Here is a 20,742-nt window from a genome sequence, read left to right on the forward strand (position 1 = left end):
GGGTGGGGATCACTGGTCTGAAAGACAGTTTCCAAGCCTGTTGTAATGACAGGAAGCTGGGAATAAGCTAAGTGCCCATCAGGAGGGGCAGTAAATGAGTCCTGGGCACCACAGAGCAGCACGCTACATGGCACGTACGTACAAGCCAGATGGTTCCCTAGCGCTATCCCGGGAAATACGCTGTGAAGCTTAAAGTGGGGGGCATAGGGCGCCTGGGTGGCTCAGAGGGTTAAGTCTGCCTTTGACTCAGGTCATGGTCTCAGGGTCCTGGGATGGAGCCCCACGTGGGGCTCCCTGCTCAGCGGGGAGGCTGCTTCTTCCTCTGCCTGCCTCTCCCCCTGCTTGTGCACTCATGCTCTCTCTCTCTCTCTGTCTGTCTTTCTCTCGCTCTCTCTCAAATAAGTAAAATCTTTAAAAATAAATAAGTAAAATAAAGAGGGGGGCAGAGCAGCATTACCATGTGTGGAGAAAGAAAGCAAGTATATAAACGTGCAGACTCCAAAGCGTCTCTCCCCAAGCGACTTCTGAATTGCCACAGGAAGAAAGGCCCCTCCCAGGGCAGGAACTGACGGGCATCGTGTTCACCAGTCATTGGAGTGGACTCTTCAACAGTAAGACGAACCAGCCCTGTGGGCTCCTGCCACAGGGACGTCCCTGCCATGACGACGGGCCCGAATCTCATCAGGAGGAACACGAGACAACCCGCGCGGAGGGGCAAGGGGCGTCGCAGAAGAGCTGGCCTGCCCGGAGACACCGTGCACGCCGGGACTCACTCCAGGCTGACCGGGAGGACCCACCGGGAAAAGCACCCAGCGGACATTCCTGGGACGACTGGCACAGCGTGAGTGTGGACGACCTCGCAAGGAGGAGGAGCGAGGAGCACCGCATCACTGTGAAATGTCCTGACCGATGACAATCCTGGGACCACGCGGACCAAGCGTCTCACTCTCAGGAGCCCGGGGACACACTCTCTCCACAGAATCACACGGTTCAGGGATACATGCACACACTCAAGCACAATGAAAATGGGGCAAAGTGCAAACAAATGGTGAATAGAGGAGTCACTTCTGTTCTTGCAGCTTTTTTGTAAACTTGAAATTACATCAAAATAGAAAGTTTAAAACGTCTTGTGCATCAACTGTCTGTGGAATAAGATGCCCAGAACCACGAAAAGAGGGCAAGCAGGGTTGGGGGAAGGAGTGCCACATCTTTACGGCACATCCTCCAGTGCCCAGTGACTGTGTTACACAGCACGAGCACAACAATAGGGAAACATAAAGGAAGAAACCTGGGGGAAGGACCTCTTCGCAGCAGAGGGAGCAGCACCCAGGCGCCAGGCCCGCCCCTCAGCTTCTGCAGGCTCCGCCTCCCCGGCGGCTGGGCGCCCCATCTGTGGGCCTCATGCGCCACCTGCTGGCCGAGTGGGGCACTGCCCACCGGGCACACCAGCCCGAGGAGTGAGCTCAGGACCACGCCACATCACTCCTCGAGGATTGAGCTCAGGACCACGCCACATCCCACATTCAGGAGAGCTCCCGCATCCAGCAAGGTGCCCGAGGCAGAGCGGCACTCCACAGAGAGGAGACGTGTAGAGGCAAGAACGACGAAGCGAGCGGAACTCCAGCAGGTGGACCTGAAAGCAGGCACACGCCTCAGAGCCTGGTTGCAGCGCGGCCGCATGGCTATCGTGACCCCCAAGAAGCAGAATGGTGCCTGGATGTCTCCTGCTGGCCTGCCCACCCAAGCCCCGCCCTGGCTCCCCGGGATGCTCATGGCCTGTCACGTGCTACACCGACACTAAGCCCCCAAAGGAAGGTGAAGTCAGCAGTGATCAGGACACCAGTCACCAGCTCTGTCCCCCCGGAACACTCTGAAGAGCAGGCATGGCAGCCTGGCTGGCCCTGCAGCTCCGAGAAGCCAAAGGAGTTCAATGGGGGCGTTAAGAAAAAAAGAACAGAAAAATGCCAGATCAACTGCTTTGGAAGCCCATTACCAAAACACTCTAGAGTAACCTTCGAGGACAAACAACTCCTGTCTTCGTGACTTCCTGGCACAACACAGACCACCCTCCAACAAAGTAAACCACACATGGGAGCCTGGGCACGAAGCACCAAGAGGACAAGGCACACGTGCCCGCTGGGGGACTCACCGAGGTCTGTGTGGGGGCCGGCAAGAAGCTGCTTGAACTTGTCGAGCCGAGAGGCCTCTCTTTCACTTAACGCTGAGCTGCTGAGGGCACTGGGGTCAGACGTCCCACCCAGTGCGACAGTCACCGAGTGTGGGAGAGACTGGGACCGCTGCAGGGGGACAGTATCGCTGGCGCTTTCTGCGGAGAGAGAGAGCACGTGGTGAGGATGGCTTCCTGGACCCCCCCCCCAACAATGTTCCCAGTTGGAAGGCTCCCACCTGCCCTCTGTGAATGCCACCGTGTCACAGTTGTCCCTTCCTCCACCACTGGGCAGTGCAGACCCGGACTACTCAGCATGGAGTGAGATCAGTGAGCGCTCATGAAGCCACTGGCTTCCCGGTACAGAATTATACCCAAGGAAAGTAGGTAGGGTCCCACGCAGAAGCAGGATGACACAGAGAAAACCCAAGACCATCTCGGGGTGCACCAAGAGTCAGGGTGCCCCCAAAGCAGACCCAGGTGACACGATCCCAGGGTCTGTTGATGTAGAGCTGGGATGAGCGTGCCCGCAGGCATCACCTGGGCCTGAGCATAGAAGGAAGCCACCGAGGCACACGTAGCGGCACTGAGGACTCTTTGCAGCCCGCAGATCTCCCCAGGCCCCAGAAAGGAGGCAGGGCAGGGGCCATCACCAAGACAAAGCACAGGAAGCTAGAGCCCACTGCAAGCTTGGGGGGGGAGGGGGAGGCAGGAGGCTGCAGGCCCATCTACCCCCAACCCAGGGTGCCACCCACCACCACGCCTGACGGCCCACCGACCCTGCGACAGGGAAACACAGTGCCGAGGGGACACAGTGCACTAAATCCAGCAACCCGAGACAGGGAAGAGCCACAGGAGAGAGCCTGAGGCCCAACAGGTCACTCAGAAGGAGCTGCCAGGACCAACCACATCTTCCAAAACTGGAATTTAAACCAGTGGAGAGGGGCAGCCCCGGTGGCGCAGCGGTTTGGCGCCGCCTGCAGCCCAGGGCGTGATCCTGGAGACCCTGGATCGAGTCCCAGGTTGGGCTCTCTGCATGGAGCCTGCTTGTCCCTCTGCCTGTGTCTCTGCCTCTGTGTGTGTGTGTGTGTGTGTGTGTGTCTCTATGAATACATAAAATCTTTAAAAATAAAAATAATTAAAATAATTTAAAAAGAAACAGTGGAGAAAATAAATTCCAGGAAAGGGGACAAGAAACAAACAGTGTGAAGCAAACATGTGGGCTCCTGGCCACCACCTCGACTCCCACCAGCTCCCTCCTGCTGGCAGAGCAGACTCCTGAGCCTGAAAACAGAGGGGAAAGGCTTCATGCAGAAACCCTTGGGCCACAGAGAAGCAAGACGGCCCACGGCCTCCAGGCAGAGTCTGGCCCAGTTAAGCTTCCAGAAACGCCTGCAGAAGTGGGCATGGAGGAGAGAGCTCCTGCAAGCCTTCCTCAGGGCTGACCCCTCCCTGCAGACCTCCCCATGTGCCTGCCTTGGGGAGCCCAGGGTGGCGGTGCTCAGACCCTCCTCCCCGCCCTCGGGATCTCCTACTCCACCGAGAGTCGTGATTCTCTAGGAAAGACGATCGGCCGGAGGGACAGTTCCACGTTCTCCCGCAGGACTAAACGTGCTGGGTTTACTCATCTACCATCTTAGAGAGACCGGTGTCATTTATGCAGACACATAAGGACCACTTCCTCCTGGGCAGAGCACAGTGATGCCCCCACCTGCCCCCCGAGGAAGCAGGAAGATCGACAGCCAGCGACCCCTCCGGGGCCCCTGGAGTGGGTCTCACATGCACCGTCAGTGTCCAGCTCGGTCACAGTCAGCCAAGGAGACGGTCCTCCCCCGGCCATGCCCACTGAGCCCTCCACGGCCGAAGGCGGGCTTCACCCTTTGGCCAGGGGCACCCTGAGTCGAGCAAAGGACATCTGACTTAAGGTACAAAGGCACAGGCTTCTCAGACTTGATGAAGAAAATCAGACGATCAAAAGTAAAGAAGCAGCATGGGGAAGGCCAGCCTGGGCCCCCCTGCTACGCCGTCCCTGAACTTTCAACCGCCATCAATCCAGCACTGAAGGCCACAGCTGAGGGCAGCCGACAGGCCCTGTGGACTCTGCGTGGGGTGACGTGGGCTCCCCACAGAGCTGCACTGTAAAAGGACAGGCATCCGACATAAACGCTAGCAGTGGCAAGGGCAAGCAGCATGCCAACCAGACCGTAAAACATAGTGTCCAGGATTTTCCAAATGACACAACGCTGCTCCTTCGAGCAATCACGGGAAATGGAACCCACAGGTCCCTCACCTGAATGGAGGCCTGGCCTGGCCCACGGCCATGTGGCCCATGCAGGGACGAGGGTGGGACAGGGCGTGGAGGAGGGGGGAGCCCACGGTCACCAGGCCCTGAAGACAGCTCGCTTTTCCTCATTGACATTTATGTAATGACAAAGGAAACCAAAGAGAAACAAAAAAAATGGGACACGGTCCCCACCTTCGGAGAAGGTGCAAACCGTGCAGATGAAGCATACAGTCAGCCAGCCCAGCCCACCGGCACCTCCCCTCGGCCAGGATGCCCTCACCTCCTGAGCCTGGAACCTCACCCTCCTGGCAACCCTACAGACTTCACCTCCTCTCTGAAGCCTCCCTGACATGCCCCTGGCCCTCCTCAACAAAACTGGGCCTTCTACCCCGGGTGCTTCTGGGTCCTATCCACCGCTCCAAGGCTCCCACCTGCTCACAGAGATGAAAGACTCATCCCCGGGTCTCCCCACTCGACTGCCAGCCAACACGTCCGCACCGGGCCCAGCCCAGCAAGAACAAGAACTGACACGGTCGTCTTAGCTGTGACACCGAGTAAGCCATCCCCAGGACTAACAGGCCACCAAGGGGACTGAACACAGGCTCATGAGTCCTGCCCACCACTGCCAGCCTCCTTTGGCACCAGCTCCTTGAGAGGCCACCTCAGGCTCGAGAGCAGCCTTCTCCCCCTCGGCACTGTGCAGTCGGGCCAGAGAGTTCCTGGGAGCCAGGCACCCGTGGTCCCCGCCCACTTCACGCGACGAGCACACTCCCCACCCCAGATGTAACCACCGAAAAGGTCCTAAAACATGACCTCGTGTGCCCCGGGGGTCGAATCACTGGAGAAAAGCCCTGTTCTCTGCAGCGAGGCCAGCGGCTAGCAGCAGGCCCTGGAGTCAGGGGCCCTGGACTTGAAACCCTGCCCCACCGTCAGCATGGCCCCCATGCCTCCCCCATAAGCTTTCTCCTACTAAAGTGGCTGCGAAGCTGAGGGGTCTGTTCGTTGTCAGGGGCGGCTACAGCCTCCAGGACTGAGACAGAGCCTTCTGCTGAGCCTACACCATGGGCCTGTGGTACTCTTGCCAGGGCAGCCCTGCGGCCCAAGTGGACACCCAGCCCACTCAGCAGGGACGGGCCCCCACCTCCAGGGGAGCTGAGGCCCTCCCAGCAACTGCTCCGATGGCAGGAGTGACAGAGGCTCCACCCAGGCCCCGGAGGTGGGGGCACAGCAAAGGGCAGAGGAACTCGGGGCACCTGCTGGCCTGAAGAGGCACACAGGTTGACGGCACTGCTGGGCCGGGGCGCTCGGCGAGCACTGCGTCAGTCCCAGGGATCCCTAAGCTCTCCCAGGAGCCCTAACGGGATTTTCATTTTTAAGCTCAAATACTTTGAAGTTGGGCCTATTTTAGAGAAAAATAGTTTAGATCCCAATATGAAAACTGGTCGAAGGAGCTAATTCACAGCGTTCTCGCCTACAGAGACGTGTGATGCTCTAAATGTTAGTCAGCTCCCGGGAAGTGTTTCTGAAAGCTAAACGAGGGATAAACGCCAGCTCCGTGTGTCCCAGGAGGACAAGCTGAGGCTGCACGACTCCCTCTTCTGTCCTTTGTAAACAAGGGGCAAGCCCCCTGACCCTCGGAGACCCTGGGGGAGGGAGTCGGTGAGCCTCTGGCTGCAAGGGCTGGCCCCTCTGCCACCAGCCCCACGCCTCACCCCTTCACCTCACTGATGCTCATGTGTCACGTTCTCAGAAGGGCGACCTGGCAGTCTGATTTAAGGTTACACCCCAGGTCCGGCCTGCTCTGTGACCACGTCCCACCTCTGTTGCGACCCATGGCACGTGTCACCTCCCTGCACACTCCAGGCCTTCTTACTGATCACGCATAGGTCAGCGTCTGTCTCCCTTGCCAGAATGTGTGCTCCAGGGCAGGTACTTCCTTGGGGTGTCCCAAGCCCTGAGAGCAGGGCCTGACCCGTCACAGAGGCTCTTCACAGAACTATGTTGTTTAACATCACAGGCCCTCCAAAACCAAAAGAGCAAAAGTAATGAGCTCCAGGAAGGCCACTGAGCACCAGGCACAGGGATATAAGTTTATAACCCAAATGGGGCAATTCCGAACCTCAGACCCTCCCCTACAGACCCTGAGCCCACGTGTCGTGTCCCTGGGGGGATCCTGGGAAGTGGCCAAAGGACGTACAGCCTCTGAATGTGCAGCTGGCCTGGCCCCACAGCTGGAAATGTCACCCCTGGAACAACCATGGCACACGGCCAAGGGAGTCAGGGTCCCCCGGGGCCTCGTGCCCACTGTGGGCCCCTCACACCCTGCCCATGAAAGCCACACACCACGCCCTCTGCTGGGAACACAAAATAAAGTCCACAGCTTCAGGAAGACCTGCAGGCACGCGGGTTAACAACCTCAAGGTCTTTCAAGGGCATCAGCTCCCGCCACATGTAGAACAGAACCCCTGTAATGTCCCGCAGAGAAAGGACTCGAGCCTCTTTCCCTCTCACACTGCGTGTCCTCGTGCCCCCGGCCCACCTGCAGGACAGGATGTGTGGCTCTCGCTGATGGACTTCACCAGCCGGATGTCACCGCTTGGGACCAAAGGGGGCTCGGCCACAGGCTTTGGCTTCTGCTCAGGGCCCGGAGCCTCCTGCAGCTTGTGGCGCTCCTGCCACTGGCTGTGGTTGCGCAGGACACGGTTGGCCGTCTCCATGACCACGTCGCTGCTCAGGCTCTCCGCCGCCATGGCCAGGAGCCCATCCTCGTCCTCACCGGCATCCCAGGCATCGCTGGTGTTGCTCTCAAACTCCTGGAAAGTGCTGATTCTCTTGGCCTTCACGGGGGTGCTGGGTGCCTTGGGCGTGGCCTTGAGCAAGCTGCAAAGGAAAGGCAGACTTGACTTGTCCTCCCGGAGGCTAGAGAGAACTCACCCTAAAACCAGGCAGAAAGAAGCCTCCAGATGAAAAGTGTACATTCAAATTTTCAGCTTCAACTGAGCAACACAAAGAGGCATCCTAAAGAGGACTCCTCAGGCACCTGGGGGGGCTCAGTGGTTGAGCATCTGCCTTCGGCCTAGGTCATGATCTCAGGGTACTGGGATCGAGTCCTGTATCGGGTTCCTTATTAAGCCAGGAGCCTGCTTCTCCCTCTCCCTCCACCCCACCTCCCCACTCGTGCTTGTGCTTGTGCTCGTGTTCTCTCTCTCTCATAGGTATATAAATAATCTTTTAAAAACAACAAGAAGAACCACCAAGGAGGACTCCTAGGATTCAGTGGCAAGAGGGAGAGGCTCTCAAGAGGGAGTCCCGCTGAGCAGTCTCTGCTCAGTGACAAAAGCCATTTAGGAGGAAGCCCAGGACAGCAGTCATGGCCTTCAGACCAAATCCCAAGACCTCACATCAGCAGGTGCCCGCAAACCTGCTAAGGCAGGTGGAGGCCACAGGAGTGGCCGTTCCCACAACCCAGGCCTCAGGTGTATGGACTTGGACACAGCACAGCTCAAGCAAGAGCCCCGTGGTGTGTCCTGTAACATCTGCCGGTGTGCTCCTGCGGGGCCACACCACCCCATGTGCCTTGGGTGGAGGAGCGCAGCCAGGGGCAGGGCAAGCCCCAGGCCGCTGGGCAGAGAGGGCAGTGGAGGGCAAGGGGCGAGTTAACCACGGTGAACAGGAGCCAGGCCCCCCTCCTGCTAAGGGGGTGCCAGCTACGTGCTCTCCTGCACAGGCCCCTCCACTTCGGGCTGGGCTTCCCCATCTGCCCTCCTCCAGAGGACAAGCCACGCCGGGTCTCAACACATCTGCTGGAGGGAAGACTGCCTTTCTCCCCTCGGGACTCCCGGGGAGCAGGCGGGAGACCAGGGGCTCCCAAGAGCACATGTGATGCACCCCGAGCGTAGGCCCCACTTACGTGCCATGTAGCAGTGGGTCGAAAGGGGGGTGCTGGGCGCCATACACGTGCTGGATGCTGTTTAAAAAGACAGGGAAAACGGATTAGCCTCTTCGGCCTCCCCACAAGCCCACCCCCGGCCCAGGGAAGGACCAGGTCCCAGCAACCCTCCCTCAGCAGCCTCGGGTCCCGAGGGCCCGTCTGGGAGGGATGAATGGCGCCATACAAGCCCTCACCACACACACAACGGGGCATTCAGCACGCCCTGCCAATGGGCCTCAGACCACATCACCAGGGCCTCGGGCGCCCACCCCGGACCGAGTGCCACCGGCAGCACCCAGAATGAATGCTGACATGTTCGCCTGGGAGTTCTCCTCTGGGGCCATTGTGTCCAAACACAAAATGCAGAATCGCAAAAAGAAGTTAAATGTATTTTTTTAAAGACACAATGGTTTTATTATAAAAGTCTTCTGGGGGCCCCTGGGGGGCTCAGTGGTTGAGTGTCTGCCTTCAGCTCAGGGCGTGATCCCGGGGTCATGGGATCGAGTCCTGCAACGGGCTCCCCGCTTCTCCCTCTGCTGCCGCTCCCCCGCCACTACGGCACTTGCTTTCTCTAAGTATTTTCTAAAAAATAAAATTAAAAATAAAGTCTTCTGCCATCAGAGTAAACTTGGAAAACAGATGGAAACAAAATAACGCCCACAGCAGAAAGCCGGGGTGGTCAGCTGAGTGACCCCAGCCACACCCTTTCCTCCACGGGGGACGTCCACCCGGGGCAAGGGGGGATCGTGACCCAGGGTTCAGGTCAGTCACAAGTAGTACAGACCCTTCCTTGTCTGCCTGGAGGAGCCAAGCCGAGCAGGCACACCCTCGGGCCCTGGCTCCCCTGGCTCCCCCGTTCTTCCTGCCGGGAACACGGACGGATGTGAGGCCCAGGTCTCCCCAGCCTTCACACCCCGGGGAGCAACGAGCAGGAGGTTATAAAACCACCCGAGGACGCAGGCACAGCGGGAAGATGAGCAAGAGCTCGGCTCTCAGATGGCCTTGCAGGGTGCCCACTGCAGCCACCCCCTCCCCAGGACACGGGATAAGCAGGCCTCTAGCAGTGTTCGGTTCGGCTCAGCCACTAGCGGTGACACGGCCCGTTATGGTCCCCGTGCAAAGCTTGGCGGACCTCGTGACGGGGATGTGCAGGCTAACGCTAATGCAGACACAGAGGCCTTTCGTGCACCCAGAAATGTTTTAATTTTTGTTTAATTTTTTTTTTTTTATTTATGATAGTCACAGAGAGAGAAAGAGAGAGGCAGAGACATAGGCGAGGGAGAAGCAGGCTCCATGCACCCGGAGCCCGATGTGGGATTCGATCCCGGGTCTCCAGGATCGCACCCTGGGCCAAAGGAAGGCGCCAAACCGCTGCGCCACCCAGAGATCCCGTTTTAATTTTTAAAAATAGAATGAAAAAAAAAAAAAAATAGAATGAAATCCTACTTTTCACTAAGTAACACATCATGATGGTTACCCTATACTGTTACCATCCAACTTATTTAAATGCATTTATTTACATGTATTGGCAAGTACAAAAAAAAGTATGCTACATATTAAATTTAAAAACAACAATGGGGATCGAATCCCACGTCAGGCTCCCGGTGCATGGAGCCTGCTCCTCCCTCTGCCTGTGTCTCTGCCCCTCTCTCTTTCTCTCTCTCTCTCTGTATGACTATCATAAATAAATTAAAAAATTAAAAAAAAAAAGAAGTAATCAAATAATATTTTAAAAAAAACAACAATGGGGGCAGCCCAGGTGGCTCAGCAGTTTAGCACCGCCTTCAGCCCAGGGTGTGATCCTGGAGACCTGGGATCGAGTCCCATGTCAGGCTCCCTGCATGGAGCCCACTTCTCCCTCTTCCTGTATCTCTGCCTCCCTCTCTCTGTGTTTCTCATGAATAAATAAATAAAATCTTTAAAAAATTAAAAAATTAAAAAAAATAAAAACAACGATGGGGGTGCTGGGGTGGTTCAATGGTTGAGTGCCTTTGGCTCAGCTCAGGTCATGATCCCAGGGATCAAATCCCACATTGGGCTCCCCACAGGGAGACTGCTTCTCCTTCAACCAGTGTCTCTGCCTCTCTCTCTCTCATGAATAAATAATAATAAATAATTAAAAAGTAAAAACATAACAATGAGAAAGCACACAAGATTTCGCCATACGTTTCTCTGCAGCCCCTTATAAATCTCTAATTATTTCCAATTGTTTAAAGTTTTTAAAAGTCATAATCAAAAGAGGCGCCTAGCTGGCTCTGTGGGTTAAGCGTCGTGGATCAGGTCATCATCCTGGGGTCCTGGGATCCAACCCAGCTTTGGGAGCAACAAGCAGGAGGTTACAAAACCTCCCTGCTCAGCAGGAAGCCTGCTTTTCCCTCTCCCCCTACCACTCCCTCTGCTTGTGATCTCTTTCACTCTCTCTCTCTCAAATCTTTTTTAAAAATCATAATAGAAAAAATAATTTTAAAATAAAAGTCATAGAATAGAATGAGCAACAGTGAACTCACTGGTGGCCGGTGCCATCTCCCTGGAAGGTCCCACCACATAACTACACCATAACTCGTTTAACCAATGTGGCTTGTGATGCACACTGCCACAGGTGGTCCGTCCACGTGCCCCACAGCCATGTGGACAGACCACAAATCACTGCTAATTTAATGGGAGAAAAATGGCCTCAATGGCTGGTCATGTGTCTCAATTATTTTTGAGGTTAAGCAATTTCTCAATATTTTTGTGCACTTGTGCTACTTCTGTCAACTGCCTATTCAGACCCTCTGCCCATCTTTCTAAGGGGTGTTCACCCTCTTCTCACTGCTTAGTAAAAACCTGCTGTCATTCAGGCAGCGTGGTTAGCAGAATAATGCCTAAAGACGTCATATCTCAATCCCAGAACGTGTGTGTCGCCTCCCACGGCAAAGGGGGCTTTGCAGATGCAACGGAAGATCTAAGCCCTAGGAGAGCACCCCATATTAGCCGAGTGGGCCCAATCTAACCCTGAGTCCTTAGAAGTTCTCCCTCCCTCTGAGGGTATGAAGAATGCCCTGGTCAAGGCTACACTCCTGGCTGTGAAGATGGACACAGGGGGCCACGAGCCAAGGACTGTGGGAAGCCCAGAGAAGCTGGAGAGGCTAAGGAAAAGCCTTCTCCTACGACCTCCAGAAAGCCCTGCCAACACCTTCATTTTAGCCCAGCAAGACCCATGTCCGACCTGTGACCTCCAGAACTAGAAGATAAATGTGCACTATCAGCCTATAGGTTTGTGCTGATTTGTTACAGCAGCAACAGAAAACCAGAATGGAACAGAATAGTGCCAGGTGACAAATCCGTCTTCCTGGCTGACGGAAGCTTAAAGGTCTCTGTGGTTAAGCCAGCCTCACTTGTATGCGTTACCCAGGGCTCTCCTCTGAGGACTCTACTTAAAAAAGCCCACCCCTACCTGTCTTAGTCTGTTCCAGCTGCTATAACAAAAATACCACGCCCAGGGCAGCTTATAAACAAGGGCATTTGTTCCTCACGTTTCTAGAGGCTGGAAGTCCAAGACCAAGGTTCTGGCAAGGGCCTCAGCTGGTACCTGCTCGCTGTGTCCTCACCCAGTGGAAAGGGCAGGAGGCGCTATGGGGCCTCTTTTATAAAGGACCTAATCCCACCACAGGGGGCTCCAGCCTCAAGACCTCCTCATCCCCCAAAGACCCCACCCTCCTTACACCCTCACTCGGGGTGTTAAGGCTTCATGGGAGTTTTGGGAGCACACAAACATTCAGCTCAGCAGACCTACTGAGATGGTGTAAATATCCAACTGTGTTCTTGTTCCACACTTCTGTGCTTTTATTTTCTACCCTTTAGTTTTGAGTCACCTAGAATTTATTTTATTTTTGCTACATACTATAGAATAAAACTGTAAAAAAAATAATAATAATAATCCACTGCTCCAATGCCTATTTGTTAAAAACCTACCCTTTTCACTACTGATTATCTTCAATATGCAGAAGATTCTTCTATATTGGGGCATTTTTTCAGTTTTCCATTAGTTCCTACATTCCTGTGCCTATGGCACATTTTAATTACAGAAAATGTTCTTTTATATTCTAAAATTTTCCGCAAAATTGAATGGGCATCTGATGGCCCCCGCTTTGTGACGGGCATCATGAGGAGTACCAGGCAGGCAAAGACAAGCACGCTGGACTCCAAACTTGTAAGAACCTTAACGTTTGCTTATAAAAACAAAACAATGAATTGGTATATGTAATGTTCTACGAGAAAAAAAACCCGGTAAAGTGGAACATTATTCCCCAGAACAGTACTCAGCTATAAAGTGTTGCACTGGCACATGCTCTGAGGAAGAGCCCTGAAAACAGCACGCTAAGTGTGCGAAGCTGGTCATAAAGAAACACCTATTACACGATCCCATTGACACGAAAATGTCTAGAACAGAAATCTATAGAGACAGAGATAGACAAGTGGTTGCTTGGGGGGGAGGATAGGAGGCCAGCGTAACAGCAAGAGACTACAGAGCTTCTTTCTGAGAATGAAAGAATTCAATTCATTTCTCAAAATGAATGCCACTGATTTTCACCCCGTGAACGAAGGAATGGTGTATGCGAATTTAAATGGGCAAACCATATTATATGTGAATCTCAGTGAAAATGTTAAATTTTTAAAAGGCAGCACAGCTTCCACCTAGTTCTCTTGGGTTCTCTCCTGGAACCCAGACACCAGGCTTTGAAGCCCAAGCTAGCCGCATGGAGAGCTCACCTGGAAGCACTAGAGCCAACAGCTTTAGGTTACGTCCCAGCTGACAGCCGCATCAACCTCGATGCGTGTGTGTGACCAGCCTTCTGATTTCCATCCAGCCTCTGAACTTTCCCAGTGACACCATGGAATAGGGACAAGCCATCCCCTGTGACCAGTCTGAATCCCTAACCCACAGAATCCAGGAGGGTTTGGGGGGTTTTGTTGTTGACCTCTCTGTCATGGTCCCTTTCTAGAAATCTCTTGGAGGATTCCCTGACCTTGATAGAAAGTTTCCAGTTTTGGGGCAGCCCGGGTGGTGCAGCGGTTTAGTGCCGCCTTCAGCCCAGGGTGTGATCCTGGAGACCCGGGATTGAGTCCCACGTTGGGCTCCCTGCATGGAGCCTGCTTCTCCCTCTGCCTATGTCTCTGCCTCTCTCTCTTTCTCTGTGTGTCTTTCATGAATGAATGAATGAATGAATAAAATCTTTGGGGGAAAAAAAAAAAAAGAAAGTTTCCAGTTTTAAGAATCAAAGGGCCTGTATAATTGCTCTAGGCTTTAGCTTCCTTGTCCCAGAAGTGGGAATAAGAACAAGGAAGAAATGAGACAGCCATAACTGGCAGCAGTTTGACTACCACCAAGGGACCTACAGATAGCACTCACCAATATTACCCATCTACCTTGTTCACTTGCACCCTGCCCTCCTGTCTCAATACACAAATACAGCTCAAGACCAACGGGCAATGGGGCCTCTCCGCCCACCACACAGAAGTCATTTCTACAAGTCTTGAAGCATTAGCCCAAGCTGCAGGCTCCTTCCCTCCCAGGACAGCACAAACACATTAATTCTTCATGGGCACACTACTTGTGTTTATTGAGCAGAAAATGTTCCAGCAAAGTTCAAGCTTAGACTAAAAGGCATCTCATTTTATCTTATTAAAACTGCACTTTTATCTGGTCTTGCATAACTAAACAGAAAAACAAGCTTCAGCTAAAGCCATTTTAAAAGAGTAAGTGTCAACTAACATACCTACCTCATTCCACATAATGAAATCGTTCTTTAAAAAATATGTTAACCAATAAACTTTTTAATAAATCGTACTGCTTTAAAACACTACAGTAATTCACTGCTTTGAAGAGGACCCTAGTGATTCCTTACGAAAAGCAGACAGACATGACATAATGTCACTTCTAGGTACACGCTGTGGAAAACCCTTGACTAAGGACACAAGAGACAGGTTTGGCAACGTCGCTAATACTAAAAAGAAAAAAAATTTCCAGAAAACCCTAGATATCCATTATCAACTGAATAATGAATAAACAAACTGGAACATACACATATAACAGAATACTAACCATAGTAAACACAAAGGAACTACGAGAATCAAGATCGGTAAATTTATAAATGTACCAATGAAGGGTACCTTGAATATACACAGCATGACATCATTTAAGAAAGCTTTTAAAAATAGAAAATGACACTATCTATCATTTTGGATACATACACAAGTGGCTAAAACTCCTAGTGCATGATGGCAGTGAAAACAAATTCAGAATAATGATGGGGGTGGAGGGGTGGGGGGAGGCGGGGAGGCTGGCCCAGGAAAAGAATGCAACAGCTTAAACTGTGTATGTGTGCCAGCTTATCCCTCATGCTGGATGGAGGACCATGCATGTTCCCTGTGTGGCTGCCAGAGGAGGGCTCAGCCACCCAAGGGGCCAGAAAATAGAGTGCCCCTCCAGGATACTACCTGCTGACTCGGACCCCCAGCCCACCCCTGTCCTGGTTACAATGGACACTGAAACCTTGCAGAAAGCAAACCCAAAATCTTCCATCATCAGAGAAATGCAAATTAAACCCACAATAGGATACTACTTCACACCCAGAAGGATGGTAAAAATTAAAAGGGTAATTATAAGTGTTGATGAGAATGGAAAGAAATTCAAATCTTACATCCTATCGATGGGGATATAAAAACGGTGCAGCCGCTTTGGAAGACAGGCTGGCAGGTCCTCAAAGATCAGATACTTACCACATGACCCTGTATTTCCACTTCCAAGGTCCACACCCAAGAGAAATGAAAACAAACATCAACACAAAAAAATATATACTGTGTCACTTATAATAGCCAAAGTGTACAGTCACAAGGTCCATCACCTATGCCCATTGTCAGGTTACAACAAGGAAGGAAGTGCTGACATCCATGCCCCCCCCGTGGATGAAGCCTGAAAATACTACGTTCAGTGACGGAAACCAGTCACAAAGACCAGAGGCTATGTGATTCCACACACAGGAATAAGCAAATGTCTAGAATAAGCAAATCTACAGAAACAAAAAGTAGATGAGCAGCAGCCAGGAGCTGGGGAGGAGGGAACCGGGAGTCACTGCCGGCGAGCTTGGCGAGCACCGCCCTGGTGGTGAGGCAAGTGTTCTAAAACTGACTGTGGTGATGACTGTCCAACTCCGTGAATAGATGGAAAATACTTTAAGTGGGTGAAATAGAGGATTTGCAAATGACAGCTCGAGAAAGAAGAGAGGAAAGAGAGAGGGAGAGGGAGGGAAAGAGAGGGGGATGGAGAGGGAGGGACAAGGGAGGGAAGGAGAGAGGGATGGATGGATGGAGAGGGAAGGAGGGGAGGGGGGAAGAAGCAGAAGGATCTCCTCCCTGACCAGGAATCCAGGAAGGTGGCTGTGCCTCGGGGGTCAAAGGCTTAAGCAAGGAAGCCTTTCTGCATCAACCACCCGGCTGACCAACGTCACTCGACAGCCCCTTAAACAGATCCGAGTCCACTTCTGCAGCCCCGAACAAAAGTCTGTAACGCTACAGACCAGGACAAAACATCTCAGGAGCTTCAAGTGAAAATGACACACATGGTACCACCCCCCAAACTAAGACTCCCTCGGTGGTGGACGGTCACGAGAACACAGGTAAGCACAGGGGCAGGAGGACCGAGGCCAGAGGGAAGCCGTGATGCTGCAAGGCCTCCGGCTCGGGCTTGACAATAAGGTGATTCTGTCATGCGCTTCCCAGCAAAGGTTTTCCTGGTTTGACTTGGACACCCCAACACCAAGGCCCCGGTTTTGAGACAAGACGGATGGACAGACGGAAGGGGGACCGAACGGGGCCCAGGATGGCCTTCTGTTTCCCTCAATGAAAGGCTAGAACAGCAGCAGGGGAAGCAGCCCTGCGTGAGACCACGGAAAGAATCGTGCGGAAATGAAATGTCCTAAGCATCAAAAGGTAAGTGAAGAACGCTGTGACATCCGTCACCTAGGATGAACTGCTGCCCACGGCTCGTGGCGGGTCAGGAGCCCCCCGCCTCCAGGCCCCCGCACTCCACAGCGGTTTGTTGAAATATGAACTCAATTAGCGCCTGATTTACCATTAGGCTTGTTCTAGCACATGGTGATGTTCTCCAGGTTTATAAAATATTCAGAAGAAGTAAGTTTTCCAAGGAAATTAACTTGAGAGGGCTTCAGAGGAAAATGTGTGATACGCCATCACCGAGCAAACAACTACACGGTCCCTCCACCCACTGCACGCCTGGCTCCTGGCCCCGCGACCCCAGGTCAGAGATCCCTCAGGCTGTCCCAGCACCGGGAACCACAGCAGCCCCCTGACAGTGTTACCTCGCCTGGCCCACGTGCTCTCCACCGTCTGGGCCCCCACAGGGTCCCCCGCCCCGCTCCTCACGGCCCCCAAATCCCAGCAGACACTCGGGCAATTACTGAGCCAATTGGGAAGTTGCTCCGGGGACATCTTGAAATAGGTCTTGGAAATGAGCTTGTCTACGATCCGGTTTTCCTTCACCTGAGAAAAGCAATGTGCGGACTCACAGAGAACAGGCTGGGGGGGGGGGGGGGGCAGGCAACGTGGGGAAAGTGGGCAGGAGGCACAGCCTCCACGATTCCTGGGGAAGGGACGGGCAGCACGGTGACCGCGGCTAACAGCGCGCTGCACACTCCAAAGCTGCTAAGAGGACAGATCTTCACAGTTCCCACCGGAAGACAAACAACCCAAGCCGTGTGACGCCTCAAATCAGATCGTCACATCATACGCACACATCACTAAACACAGTGTTATGTGTCAGCAGACCTCAACCCAAACGAAAGCCATGAGTCTTTATTATAGAAAACAAAATATAAGTAAAGACAAGCTTTCAGAATCTGCTGAAATCGGGGGCAGCCACCCCCGAGCTCCACCTCCCCACAGGCTCTGCTCCTGCTCCTCTGCCGCAGGCCTCCCCCTCCTCTGGCCTACAGGCGCATGCGTCCAGCCCCTTCTACCTTTCTCTGCACCCCCCACCCCCCCACCCCATTCCGCCTGCCCACGCAGAGGCTCCTCAGCCTCTCCCTGCCTCCTCCCACTTTACAGGAAACCACGCTCTCTCTTGATGCTACTGACCGATGCCTCCAGGTAAAAGCTTCTCAGATGGCTGCCCCGGGTGCCGCTGCCAGGTCAGCCACTCACTCCCCACCTCGCACTAAGGGGTCCGTCACAGTCTGCTTTGCCCCAGGGGCCACCCCTCACGCCCACTTCTCAGTGTCCAGTCCTGGGACAACCACCACGCCAATCGGGCAGGAAGACCAACAGGCGCCCCTGCCTCCTGCACCCTCCCGGCCTCTTCCACCAGCAGCTCCTGGGCCTGCTGGGGTGGCTCGCATCGGTGCCATCTAGAACCCATCTGCTGCCCCCACCACCCTGGATCAGGGCTTGGTTTCTTCTTCTCCTGACCAGGCCACCAACTCCTTTTATGACTTCATCTCCACGAACAGCAACCCAAGACCCAAGGGCCACCCTCACCTCCTCCCTGAAGCATGCCGCCCCGTTCAGCCAATCTCCATGTCCTCCTAAACCCTGAAGCCTTTCCCGCAGCTACACCCTCCCCCCTCCCAGTGTCCCAAGACAGAGCTGCAGCAGCTGCCCCGCTGCCTCTGGTTCTGGTCCCAGCTCTGCCAGGCGGGGGCAGCTTCACTCCCCAGCTCAGAGTCAGCCGCAGGGAACACCTGGAACCTTCCCTGTGCCTCTCCTGCCCCTCCCCACACAACCACCCCAGCTTGGGGCGCGCTGACCCCCAGCACAGCACTGGCCCCCAGCACACCCCATCTGATGGCCCATCCCCTGAGGTCAGGTCCCTGCTGGCGGCACTCCTGTCTCCTGTTCACCTTTCCCTCAGCGGGGCCCTCATCCAGCCACCTGGCTGCCAAGGCCAGCGCCGGGCCCTGTCTGCAGAACACCCCCACAACCAAGTCCGTACCTATAGGAACTGACGGTCCTTCGAGGTCCAGGCTGAGGTCACCTCCACCCTCCGCCAGCATCTCCCCCTCCCCTCGCCCAGGCCACCCCAGGAACTGCAGCGCACCCCCCAGGCTTCACTGCGGGGGTCCAGGCCAGCACCAGCTGTAGGGCCTGGTGTGCACACAGAAGGCATCCAATAAATGCTTGAGACATTTAACACTTCTTTGCTACACAAATATTTGAATGACGAGGCATCTTCACTGTAAAGGAATCCGGATCCACAGGAGCACGTTCTCTCAGAACTGGATGGAAGGAGAGCCCTCCCTCCCATCAGCTCCTACACTGCCCTTGCCTGACCCAGCCCGTCAGAGCACTGGAAATCACACCAGCCCACGCAGCCAGATCTGATTGAGACATGAAATGCCACGATGGCTCTAGTGACTGGTTTGGGGAACAGAAAACTAATCCAAGAGGAGAGCACAATTCCAAGAAAACAAAGCGGGGCCCAGAGCCACCACGTCCTCACAGGCCAACCCGTACCACAGCAGCCAGTGTCCAAGAATGCCCAGGGGCACTAGCAGCTCTCCTGGCCAGAGGGCTGCCACCAGCAGAGGCAGGCGTATCCTCCAATCACAAGACATGGCCTTACGTGCCCGCCTCCACCCCTCACACAGCCCAGTGCCCGCCCCCCCCCCCCAAGGAGGGAGAAAATAACATCACCAATACTTGAAGCTGTGATGAACCATCTCCCCTGTTGGGCCGGTGGGATCAAGGGGGATCGGGAGGCACCAACAAAGTGGCGCGGACCCTCCATCTTGTCACCCTCGCCTCAGAACTTTCCCGCCACCAGCAGACCTCCCAAGGACACATCATCGGGGGAGACAGGACCTATGCAGGAAACCTGAACCGCACCTTACCCAAACCCCATATAAAGCCATGAGCAGTTCTCGCCCCATACCATATGCCCTAATACCTATCACCCCATACAGACACAACCCCTTACCTCTCCCCTTAAAAAGCTCGCATGTACTCCCCTGGGCACCACTTCCCCGGCCCCGGGACATCCCCAACTTCACTCCCTTGCGGGGCCATGGAACCTTGCCCAAGAGTACTTTCATTAAAAGCCTGCCTCCACCCACCTTTGCTTGGCCAACCCACCTTTGCCTGGCCGACCCACCTTTACCTGGCCGACCCACCTTTGCCTGGCCTATTTCGTTTCACTACCAACCATATCAAACCTGACATTTGGTGCTGAAACCCGGGAGATCGAGGCCCCACGCTGGTGGGAAGCCTCTCTCCTCTCATCACCAGGACCTCAACTGAACCCAATGCCTTGAGACGCCAGGTTAAGTTCCCCCAATTCCATGCCCCTGTCCAGGTGGTCCTGCCTGAAGCCGCGGTCGCGCCAGGACAACTCCGCTGAGCCACCGGGCGGCTCTCTATTGGTCCCTGGGAACAGGAGACGTCCTCATCCTCACAGTGACCTCTGTTTCTGTCCGTGACCCTGAGCTGCAAACGGGGACACCTGTTTTCAGTCTCTGGGTTACCCAGCGGGAATCATGGGAACTGCCCAATCCAAATTTGACCCCAAAACTCCCTTGGGTTGTCTACTGGCCAACTTCGAAACTCTGGGGTTCTCACAGGATCTCAGAAAACGCTGTCTTATCCATTATTGTACAGTGGCCTGGCCTCAATACCACCGAGACAACCAGTCCCAATGGCCCTGAGGGGACTCTTCACTACCAGATCCTTGCAGACCTGAACTACCTCTGTCAACACCAGGATAAACAGTCTGAGGTCCCTTACATTCAGGCTTTTTGGAACCTCTGCTCTCGTCCCTCCCTCTGTTCCCAATGTTCCACTGTTCAAGTCCTTTTGGCACAGGCGCCACCCCCTTTTGTCCCAAAAACAAAAGCCTCTGATTCCTATCCTCCTTCCCCCCTCTCAGAACCTCCTGAGGGTCTCACTTGTCCCCCAGTCAGGGGAACCCATAGCCCTCCTCCTCCCTACCCAAACCTCCTGCCCCCCTCCCTCTCCCTCTGCATCCCAAACACCCTTACCTATCCCTGACCCCCAACCTTCACCTCTTGCCTCCCGTCCGATCTCTACCCACACAAAGTCTCACAGGGTCTCTTCCTCCCCTGACCTACTCTGTCCCTTATGAGAGGTGGTGGGTGCAGAGGGCGTTATACGTGTTCACATCCCATCTTCACTCCAAGATCTTTCCCAAATTGAGAAACGACTGGGCTCCTATTCACCCAGCCCAGACAACTGTGTCAAGGAATTTCAATATTTGGTGCAGGCATATGACCTGATTTGGCATGATTTGCATGTTGTCCAGACCGCCACCCTTACACAGCAGAGAGGGGCCGCATCCAGGCTGCTGTCCGA

The 20,742-nt window shown here is 54.3% G+C and overlaps 1 protein-coding gene across 4 annotated transcripts in view; it reads right to left on the minus strand.

Moving 5' to 3' along the window:
* TBC1D22A (TBC1 domain family member 22A) overlaps positions 1-20,742 on the minus strand; it is a 333,653-nt gene that overhangs the window by 301,184 nt on the left and 11,727 nt on the right. For all 4 annotated transcript variants that reach the window (XR_011997920.1, XR_011997919.1, XM_072741980.1 and 1 more), the window contains exons 2-4: positions 8,362-8,418; positions 6,991-7,331; positions 2,150-2,326 (exon numbers count right to left, since the gene is read on the minus strand). Coding sequence is in view for 2 of the 4 variants with exons in the window: in XM_072741980.1 (XP_072598081.1) it covers positions 2,150-2,326; positions 6,991-7,331; positions 8,362-8,418 (575 nt within the window). In the remaining 2 variants the exon portion in view is untranslated. The remainder of the gene's footprint in view (positions 1-2,149; positions 2,327-6,990; positions 7,332-8,361; positions 8,419-20,742) is intronic.

The sequence above is a fragment of the Vulpes vulpes genome, chromosome 16 (genome assembly GCF_048418805.1).
Source record: "Vulpes vulpes isolate BD-2025 chromosome 16, VulVul3, whole genome shotgun sequence".
In the NCBI taxonomy this organism is placed as follows: domain Eukaryota; kingdom Metazoa; phylum Chordata; class Mammalia; order Carnivora; family Canidae; genus Vulpes; species Vulpes vulpes.